The 10,947-nt window shown below is 45.1% G+C and overlaps 1 protein-coding gene across 4 annotated transcripts in view; it reads right to left on the reverse strand.

The window, feature by feature from the left end:
• MECOM (MDS1 and EVI1 complex locus) overlaps positions 1-6,157 on the reverse strand; it is a 467,885-nt gene extending 461,728 nt beyond the window's left edge. For 2 of the 4 annotated variants that reach the window (XM_054039741.1, XM_054039740.1), the window contains exon 1: positions 5,970-6,157. In XM_054039741.1, the coding sequence (XP_053895716.1) occupies positions 5,970-6,006 (37 nt within the window). In that variant the 5' untranslated portion in view covers positions 6,007-6,157. The remainder of the gene's footprint in view (positions 1-5,969) is intronic. The other 2 variants (XM_054039746.1, XM_054039745.1) reach the window with 1 other exon arrangement.
• Positions 6,158-10,947: the final 4,790 nt, after the last annotated feature.

Genomic DNA, 10,947 nt, shown 5'->3' on the forward strand with positions numbered 1-10,947 from the left:
CATATAAACAGAGACACATATACACACGAGTTTAAATAAATAGGTGAATATGAACACTAATAGCCATTTATGGCAACAACCATGAAAGCTGTCCCTGGAGCCTGCATGTGGTACAGCAGCCAAAATGATTGAGTATCTACAGGGCATTGCTAAAGCAATGGCACACACATGGGCCTCCTTTTAGAAATGATTAATATTTAACTGGCTTTCTGAACCTAGCTTTGTTTTTAGTTATGATTAGATATCGCGGCACACAGAGCAGTCCGAAAAGGTGTGTGTGTTACTTCTGGGCTGCCCAGCCCCACCCCGCACCCGCTTCCACTTCGCACTAGCCAGAGAGAAAGAAAGGGAGATCCATGGCTGTAAAAAAAATGCGTTCCCCTGTGTTTGTGTTTGTTTAGAAAGAAAAGGAAAATCAGCCTGCGAGGCCGATGTAATAAGATGCTGCAGCTTTTATGAAAGGGGTGAAATAATTTTAAACACAGACACACAATGAGTTTATTTATTTAGAAACTTGTTAAATAGAGTCTGGGAATTCAAATATTCAATGTTGACATTGTACAGAGCTGGCCGGGAGCCAGATTCGACTCTCTAGAGAGATCCAATGGACAAGGAATCCAGGACTTTCGCCCCGCCCACTTGAACTAAATAGGTAAAAGTCATTAGTTATACCCACAAGCAAGATCTGAAGCGGAGTCAAATCATGTTGCCTCAGCCAGGGAACTTCAAAGGCGTATAAGTGTGTTTAGCTTTTTAGTGCTGGAACTGCAGCAATATGTCACACTTTTGAAAGAGTTTTGTAAACAGTTCCTTCCCCTTTGCAGAAACATTTCTTAAGTTTCTGGTACCCCATGTAAACAGCCTTAATTAACGGGGGTTACATTTTTCATGTACAATGTAATAGATCTGTATTAATAAATGCTCACTGCTTTCCGATTGCCCTTTCTCTTTGTGTTTGGGTCCTTTTTTTTTTTTTCTCGAAACCCTTGTAGACTACATACATTTCCCTGGTGGAAGCAGCCAGCAGGCAGACGAGGTGGAGAAGGGGTGGGGGTTGCCGTGAAAGATGATCTAATTTTAGAAACAGCATCTGGGGGGGGGGGGGCAGAAAATTGTTTTCAAATTCAATGAAGTCTATCGACCCCAGTGAGTCTCTGGATGCCCTGGAAAAAAAAATCACACACGTTTTCCATCCTGAAAAGGGTTAATCAAGTGCCTTGTGAAAATGTGCTTGGCATATAATGCGATTGTCTCGCCCCCTATTCCCTACCCCCCTTGCTGTGAAAGAGCCATCCGGGAACAAACTACATACTATTTGGATATTACATTATATACCTAGTGATATGCACACACATGAATCCCAAATCAGTGTCACGTGAAAGACAGATGGTAACCTCTGCACCTCCGAAGTTCCGGGCAGTGAAAGTGGTTTCCCCACTAGACGCGCCCTGCCGATGCTTTGCCACATTGTAAACTGCAGTGTGAACATTCCAGGGGATCCACGCAGATTCCGTGCCTATGTCCTGCTATACCCAGCTCTCTCCAGATTCATTGCAGCTCGCCCCAGATCCCTTCAGATTCAGCGTCTACACATCATCCATGTCTAAACGCCCAGAATCCGGACTCAGCGGCCCTGTTTAGCGGCATCTAATCTCCCAGACCTTCCTGGAGAGAGGTTGTTTTGACAAGACGTTTAGATATAGGAATGAGGGTGATGGTGGTTGTATTCCGTCCTCCCTATTTGGGGGATTGGCTTGGTTAGCTTTGCAGCGGGGGAGGAATTATTGGGGAGATTATTCGTCTAGAAGTGGGGAGGAACACATTCAATTCCTCGTGTGCCTTAGCTCGAGATGGGAGTCTTTTGGTTTCTGTGCACCAGACATTTGAAGAGGGTGGGGGAGTGACCAGAGGCATGCTAGAGACAATAGCGCTGCTCGTAGTACGTGTCCAGGTCCTCCCTTTGCCCGGGCCTCCTTTCCTAAAAAGCAGGACTGAGAGTTGAAGAACCCCTCTCTCCTTCTCTGGAAGGCCACAGCAAATCTCTCGGCTAAACGAGACTCTTGTCGACTACTCCACATGAATCGCAACTTATGGGGCTGGGGGGGGGGAGGAGAGGGGGACGACTAGGAAACCCGTTTGTTTCCAAGCCATACAAAATGTGTTATGGTTGGTGTGGATGAGTGGACGGGTGTGTAGTGCATAAGCTAAAGAGATCATGTATCATCTGTGAAATATACATATCCAGAAATCCATTGAGCTATGAATTGGCAGAATGCATAGCGATATAGATGTGGAGGGATTTTTTTTACCGTCAAAATAAATGAAGAGAGTACCTCCCTCCATCTTTTCCTTAATGAACCGTCTCTTTCCTCTACCCGACTATTTCAAAATTGAGCGACGCGTTATTAACCTTCCTCTAAACTTAGAGGGTTTCTTTGACGAAGTATACAGAAATGTTTTAGGAGACTATTTACACAAAGTGCCAAGTGCAATAAAGAAGTACTAAGCCAGAGGTAATGGCAAATAAACAGCCTTGCTAAAGAGGGCTGAAAGCCTGGACACTGGCAAACATTTCCCTTTTCAAAAACAAATTCCCGGACAGAGTCTTAAACAGGCAAATAAACGTGCCAGGCTTTTAAGTAGTAGAAAGGCGAGTTACAGGCGCAGGAAAACCTGCTGGAACTCGGGAAAGTGTTATTTTACTATCTCAGATGGTTAGATAGCTCTGGACCTGCACTAAATTGCCTGTTTTTTTAAAAAAAAAAAACGGTGACAAAGTGTAAAAGTAACAAGTGCCCCCTTATGCACGTGCGTTCTCCTAATCTGATCCCCTTCTGTCTCTTTATGAGGCTACTGGGTGGCTAATGGCTACCACTGGTTTAGACTGTACTACTTGTTCGGTGCACGGGGTTGAGTTCTGTGAAGTGTCACTGTTCAGGACTGATTTTCAGACAGGGCTACAGTCGGACTAAAAAAAAAAAGCCACAGTGGGACACCGCTTATATCACCAATGATGGTCACTATAAATTACTGTCGCCGTGCAGGTGCAATCCTATAACTCTAAAAAGGTGCAGCGGTGCAGATACTGTCATTGTTCGAGATCTTTGCAATTTACACCCTTCTTTTTGCATATTATATTCAGACTTCATTTCGAAAATGCCTTCAAAAAGAAAAAAAAATGTCTTGCCTCTTTTCCTTTCCTTTATTTTTACAGCTGGAGGTTTAAAATATTCACTAACTATTCATAACGTGGCTGCTTTTGTTTCTTCTAAGATGTTTCAGGTTAGCAAAAATCCCTAAATTGCTGTTTCAATATATAGAGGGAAAATATACGCATCTAATTTCCCTTGGTTAATTATGGGCAGAACTTTCCCAACTACTGGTGTTAATCACAATTTGGGGGAGGGGGTTATCTCTAGTTTATTTCACACAGAGAGAGGCAAAAGTGGAATAATAAGAGAATTCCAATTGTATCCCGAGTGGGGTGTTTTTCCAAGTAAGTTACAGCCACAAAATGTTTCTTATTTTTTCACAGCTCCGCAATTAAATAGTGAAGAGAAGGGGTCACAGGATGAAACCAAAAGCTGAAAACTTTTCCTGTTGAATGATTAAATTACAGGGGTCACCAATAATTTCCCCCCACCGACACAGGCGCGCATACACCACGCCATGAAACTCACACGCTCTTCGAAGGAGAAATGAAAGGGGGTTCAAAATACAAAAATCTCAACTTTTTAATACGATTTCCTTTATGAGCGTATTGTAACCGAAGGATTATATAATGCAACGCATCTGTCTGGGGAAAGCTGCTGCCGCTGCTGTGACTGCCAAGACATGCAACCCAAAGAAGAAAGTTTGAAAGTGGTCAAATCTAAGCACTGCAAAGCAGCAGCAGCCCAGAAACGTTAGGGGACATTTCTGATACCTATGTGCTAGCGAATGTAACACAAGACTTTCACAATTAGCCTAAAAGCAGAGATGATGACCTGGAAGTTTATTTGGTTTCAAATTGTGCTGATGGATCCAGTTTAAAATCAGCTAATCAACTATAGGTTGTTGTTAGGTTTCACAGAAAAGTAGATAAAGATCCAAAGATCTTTTGCTTTCCCTTTTCTCTACTCACATATTTGTTCACTAGTAGACAAAAACCGATTATTAGTTATTTATTCTGGTATGCAACGTTTCATCTACCATTTTCCGGCACATTTTCGGATGGAAATGAAAGTTGCCATTGAGATACATATCAAATGGCACTTGCATAGAGTCTATCCCTACTCTCACACATAAATAAAAGACATCAGTTGTATTTAAAATAAGACACGAAGGCAGGCTACTTTTTTTTTGCAACTGTTGCAATTAAAAGATCATTATCACTGTCAAAAAGGAGAAGATGGAGTGCCTGTAAATATAAGTAGAACTGTATTTATGTCGATTGCTGACACAAGCTAACACAATATAGACCTAGTAGTGCAGCCGAACTGAATAAGCTGCTAGAAAAGCGCCTGAAATTACAACATTTAAGATCAACTTCATGTTGTGACTCTAGTGGGCTGAGAGCTGAGCTAGCGTTTGAACTGCGCTGATGGCCCAATCACTTCTGCCCTCTCCCCAGCTCGACACATATACTCCGTTTACGAGGAGTCACGGCAAAACACCACCACTCTGGGCTAGTGCTGAGACTGACTGTATTATTCGTCTGAAGCAGGCGCCAGGATTTTTTTGTTTGGTTGGTTTTTAACTCGACCAGAGCACTCGATCCCAAGGAGACACAGGGGAAAGTTGCAGGAAGCCACTGAAGAACTAAAGCGTTTGGCCTCGTTTTGCAGCTAGGAATCACCAAAGCCCTGCTTCCTTGCACCTTCAGACAGCACTGGCACGAGACCGTTTGAGCCTTTGCCCCGTGCAGGACGAGTTTAATTTACACTAAAATCAAATGCATCAAAATCTGCTCAACAAGCCTGGTCCACTGTCACTCGGGACGCGCTGCGTGTGACAGCGTCTGCAATGTTGCACACAGGAAATAAACTGGACAATTTCCTCCACAACTATTTCTTTCTGTTTCCTGAGCGTATAGGAATGGGGCGGGAGGGTCCCCATGAATTCAGAGTTTCGGGGGGGAGGTCCCCATTAATGCAGAGTTCCCAGCTGATCCATTGAGCTAAGATTTTACTTCAGCGCCTTCTCATTACCACCATGCAAGAGGGGAGGGAGCCCCAGAGCTGCCTCCCTGGGCGCACAGAGTGCAACCACACACTTCACTGTCGAGAAAACAGGGAGTCAGAGCCCCAGGCTGGAAGGTCCCTGACCAGCCCCCCCTTCGGAGAGCTCTGCTAGCTACCTGTGCAAAGCACTAGCCCTCCTGGGAGAGCTAGAGGGAGGGGGCGAGCTCCCGCTCCCCCTTGTCTCCCCCCTCCCACCCCCACCTGCCTGGACTCTCCTGCTTTGCTCGCTGGGAGCTCGGAGCAAGACCTGCCGCCTGACTCCCTCCCCTCCTGCGCTTGCAGAGAGCCGACAGCGCCCACTATGGTCTCAGCTACTCCTCGCAGCCCCGGCGGCGGCAGCCACCGCTCAACTTCCAGCGCTCGCCACTGAACTTTTCCTCAACTCCTTCTCCGCCTCCCAGCGCCTCCGCAGCCAGCCCGTGCGGCCGGGCAGCGCCTCATCAGCGACCCCGCAGCCTCCCCCTCCTCCGAGAGGAGCACCCCCCCCGCAGCCCAGCGATCTGCCTGCTGGGGGGCCTGCCTGAAATCCCCCCCCACCTCCGATCTACCCCCCCCACCGCACCCCCAGCCTGACCCCGCGTCGCCTCTCCCGGCTGCTGCGCTGCGCTCGGGGATGCGCTCCCCGGCTGGACTCCGGCGCAGGGGTGCTGCAGGTTGCGTTGCGCCCCAGATCCCGGCCCATCAGACATTCCATGCAACATGGCAGAGAGCGGGGGAAAAGCCAATGGAAAGGGATATTGCACCTACTTGTGGCCAGTTTCCTTGCCCTCCCTTTGGATCTCATGCTGCCAGTCCCGCGCCGCTGCTGTGGTGGGGTGCGGGGGGGGGGGTTTCCTCTCGGATCTTTTTCTCCTTTTTCTCCCCCCTCTCTCTCTCTCTCACTCTCTCTCACACTCTCTCTTTCTCTCAATCCAGGCTCGCTATCTCTCCAGCATTGTCAGTTTGGACACCTTCGCACATGCGCACGGGCGGCTCCCCCCCCCCCCCCCACCACCACTCTTCAACATCTCAGCGCCGCCAAAAAAAGTTTGGAGCGATCTATCACTTCGATTTCAGGATCCTGTCAGCTGGCAATCGGTGGAGGGGAGGAGGCCGCCCGGGGAAGGGAGCGAGGACACCTCTTCCTCTCCAATAAAAACAACCTGGCCAGAGCCAACCAGTCGCAAACAGCCAGATGCCCGAATTCTTCTTCTTCTTTATTCCCCCATCAACTCCACCCAACTCCCAACAATTATTATTATTATTAATTAATAAACCAGCATCAGGGCTAACAAACTCTAGAGCTTTTCCTGTCCCAATCTGCAGGAGAAGGAATGGATTCTGAGCCACTTTTCATTGACTCGAGAGGCGGGGATGAGGCAGATTATTTATAACAGAAAAAAAATCTCTCTCCTCCTGCTGTTTCAGAGTTTTAGAATAGAACAAATGACACTTTCTTTCCAGCTTTTTGTGTAATATTAATGATACTCTGTCATCTTTGCAACATGTCAATACTTTATTCCGACCCACTCGCAATTATCATAGATCTGTGGATATAAACAGATACACGGATATAATTCAATTATACATGTTATGTATGCATATAATTACATTATATATTCTTCCAAACACACACACTCCCTTTCCCACCTTCAGCTTGTGTTTAGTTTTCCCCAGCTGGATAAAAAGAAAAGCACTTTAAAGAAAGATAATCCGTATTGTTTTAATCCGTTTTAATTACAGGGTTTGCCAATCAACAAGGGGACCCGTTGAAACTGGGAATTCCTTTAGGGGATGGCTCTGTTCAAGGTATGAATCAGTCCAAACTACATATAGATTTTTCTCTGGTACAACCTCCTTGCATTAAACAGTTTTGTTCAATACCTTCTCTGCGCTATTTATGTTCCCATTAATATCTGTTGCAAATCCTGCCAGACACCATAAAAGAAAATTACAATCTTTCAGACTCGGTGCTGCGCCAGTACATACATGCTGCTCAAGTTTTGGTTTTAATAAAATCTTAAGCATCACTCGCTCTTTTGAAACAAAAATCCTGCTCGTGTTCACTGTCAGAATCATGGCCATTCTAAGGCGAAACAGCAGACAACAGCCACCTCTGTCATAAGGTTACAATAGCCATCAGAACATAAACACTGCGGAGCACAGCGAGCCTAATGAAGATGTGTTTGTTTTAGACGCAACCACTGAATTTTGTTTAGATATTGGCAGCATATTTCCGAACGCTATGAGTTTTTGTCCATCCCACGTAAACGTGTTCCCCAAAGACCTACTTGATACATGCACACACACGAAACAAATTTAAATTACTGAATAGCAAAGGGAATTTGGAATTTCTCATATGTTTCCCTCCCGCCTCTCCAAATGAGGCACAAGTATTTGAAAACCCACCGGAGAGCGAACTTCTTGATCCTCACAATTATTTTTAATATGTGAATAATAAAAAAAAATGTAGCTGCTTTTTTTGGAGGGGGGGGATTCAGCAATCTAGCGGGAGTACTAATAAAGCCCGACCCCTCTGTATTACAGAGCCCAGTGTGAGTAGAGGAGAGAGGTGCTCCTTCTTGGAAGGGTTAGGTTAGCAACCAAGCTGCACCAACGCAGAACTTCAGCAAAAGTAGCTGTAAAGTGACCCGACTTCTCCTCTTCTTTCCTCCTCCCTCTGCAATCAACCTGTTTCTTTCCATGCCCCCCGATTCGGTGTGTAACCGAGACAAACTCAAAAGCAACATCACACTGACATCCAAAGAATCCCGCTTCAGTGCGCGCCCTGGCTTGGGTCTGTGCCCCGCAGCCTGGCCCTTCCATGAGGCACTGCATACTAGGAAGCTGGGCTTTTAGGACACTTCTTATCAGCTGGCCAGCAGAGACAGCCACGCACCCACCTACCCGCAGGGGCGAGGGGGCAGTGTGTGCTGCAATTATTTTCCTCGTCTGCCCTCCTTTTAGTAATGACTGGAAGCATTTTGGTTTCCTGGTGAAAGGATATGAAGTGATATGGGGTGGACGAACTGATCCGTTCAACTAAATGGTGCCCGTGGAAAGCATTAGGCTGGGAGTAACAGCACAGCAGAGGTGTGGGGGGACGGGATGGGGAGAGAGAACAAATTAATTCTGGAAAAGAAGAAAACTTTAGAAGTGGGGCTCTCCACTTTTCCGGCACTGAACCTCCTTCCTTTCTCTATCAGACATTGTTTTCTGTCGGGTTCTTCAAAAGAGTTTCTTATAAAGATGAATGAACTAACCCAGGCGATGCCAGCTTTCTAACCCTAATCGAAAATGCCTGAGAACTTTTGCAAACTTTTTTTAGCAGCAGCCTCGAAGTAATTGTCCGATGGGAAGTATATTTCATTAGCTTTTCTCTGAGATCCAAAACACCACCAAGACAACAAAAACACAAGACTTTCAATTGCTTTACAGACCTACTGCGGTTATTTAAACAACCCCTTGGCCCCTTGTAGCACATCTGCACAAGAAAAGCAAGCGTCTGTATTTGTACGCCTTTCTGCGACAGAGGGGGAAAGCGACAGTTTAATATATTTAAACAGAGGGATCTGTGCAGATATAGACTCTTCTAAGGAGCCCACTTGGGTCTCTTGACCTTGTCAGTTTCACCTGTTTAAAGTCCCAAGCGATCACAAGACCCCGAACAGGTGTCTTTCTGTTTTCCCGAATACCCAGCAAATGTCTCGATTTTCATTTCGGTTGCATCAAACAGATTTTCTGATGTCTGATCTCTCTATCAGTCGCGGACAGAACCTTCATAAAGTTTGCTACCCTCCTAAAGAGGTCCCTGCTAGACCCACTAGAAATCCGTTTAATTTCGCTTGGTCACGTTTTTAAGCGTTTCTAGCCCGCAATTCCCTTCGAGTTGGGAAAATTGCTTCCTCGTGAACACTGGAATTGTGGTGGGGGGTGGGAGTAGAAGTAGAATCAGAGCCACGAAAAAAATATTTAAAAGGGGGGGTGAAATCTATTTTAATACATGCTGGAGGTGTGGGGAAAAACAACCCTCAAGTTTCAATGCATTCTATATAACAGGAAATTTCCCCTTCCTCACATTATAATTGAATAAGCCCCGCAGTGTATTTGGAGGCAAGTTGGAATTCTTCATCGAGGTATTTGCTGTGCTATTGTCTTTGTGCAGTGAACTTTACATCGTGTTGTTCAGTCTCAACCTATATTCTCCTAGCTACCCGTAAGATTAATTTAATCATTGTAATGCAATTATTAATACTGTTTACCCAACGCTTGATTTCGGCTTTGCTGTTAAGAAATTAAACCTCTTGCTGGGTGACCAAAAAAGCGATGCAGGGGTTTTCAGTGCTTGTTGAAATGAAACAGTCCTCTTTATTTAGTCTCACAACTCAGCTTTCAGCCATGGGTTCAATTAGCCAAAATGGAAACAATTTTCATTCATTGCAATAACTCACTGTTCTGCAGATCACTTTCAAAATATACACTTTATTATTATATGCTGGCCTCAATGCCGTGAAGTGGCAAGGCTAGAAAGAGGCAGAGAGATCTCTCTAGCCCCCTTGGGCTGTAATTATTAGAAATTAATTGGGTTCAGGACCCTGGGAAGCATGGGTAAATTAATAGCTTGTCTGGTTGTTTAAATCCGAATTCTCAGTCCACAGGAGAAAAAGGGAGGGAGACTCTCAAACGTAAAATTCAGACCCAAGAGACACTGAGTTTACTTGCAAGTTCCGTATCTATTAAACACTAGTGCACAGCATACATTGGAGTGTGCGGGGAGAAAGAGCTGGGTGCCTAATGGAGACTGCGAGAGTTTATTTTCCTACGATTTTCTCCAATGCATTGTTTTCGGGGGGCTATTTAGGGGTTAAAATAAAAAATAAAGATCCTGTATACTTGGAGCTGTCGTGCTGGAGTAAAAGTGAAAAGGGAGCCTTAGGCAAAAGGAAATTACTGCAAGCCCGCGTGACCTTTCAGAGAGGTAATCAATCAAGTGATCAACAGGGATATTTATCATTGCTAGATGGGGCTACTTTACAAATGCACAGAAAAGGGGGGGAAAGAGAGAGACACACGAAAGTTTGGATCAACCCGATACGCCTAAAGACAAATACGTAGAGTTTAATCAATGGGAAGATTGCACTTTTTCCCCCTGGTCTGGCATTCTCGAAAGAAAGGAAAACACTAGGAAGTTTCCCAGTAGAAAATGCCTCCTCCATTAGGTGTTCGCTTTAAGCTGTCTACTTAAAACAGTGGGAAAGGCTGGCAATGATAGATTGGGGTTTTTTTTAAATCGCCATATAAGAGAAAAATAATACAAAAGGATTGAGGCTTTGCTACCTGGGCTCTGTGTTAAGAAAGGTATTTTTATTTGTTTATTACTGTGGGATTGAAGAATTTGTATCGGAGAACGCGATCCTGTCTGCTTTTAGTCCCCGACCCTTAATGGTTAATTAAACACACACACACACAAACCATGCCCCATGTTAAATGAAATCGGCGATCTTGTTCAATTAAACTTGCTCTCCCTGGCATAAAGCATCCACTCCAACACAAGCAATGAAAAGCAACAATAAAAGCAAATGCATTTTCTGCACAGTTTCCTTCACCCTTGTAAAACATGCCGTCTTGTAAAGCACCGGACATTTAATTTTCCTTCCTATAACTTACCGGATTCCTTTGCAAACCTTTCATTGTTTATTTATTTGTTTGTTTGTTTAACATTGTGTTCGTCCCCCCTGCTCTGTGC

The sequence above is a fragment of the Malaclemys terrapin genome, chromosome 9, assembly GCF_027887155.1.
Source record: "Malaclemys terrapin pileata isolate rMalTer1 chromosome 9, rMalTer1.hap1, whole genome shotgun sequence".
NCBI classification, from domain to species: Eukaryota; Metazoa; Chordata; order Testudines; family Emydidae; genus Malaclemys; species Malaclemys terrapin.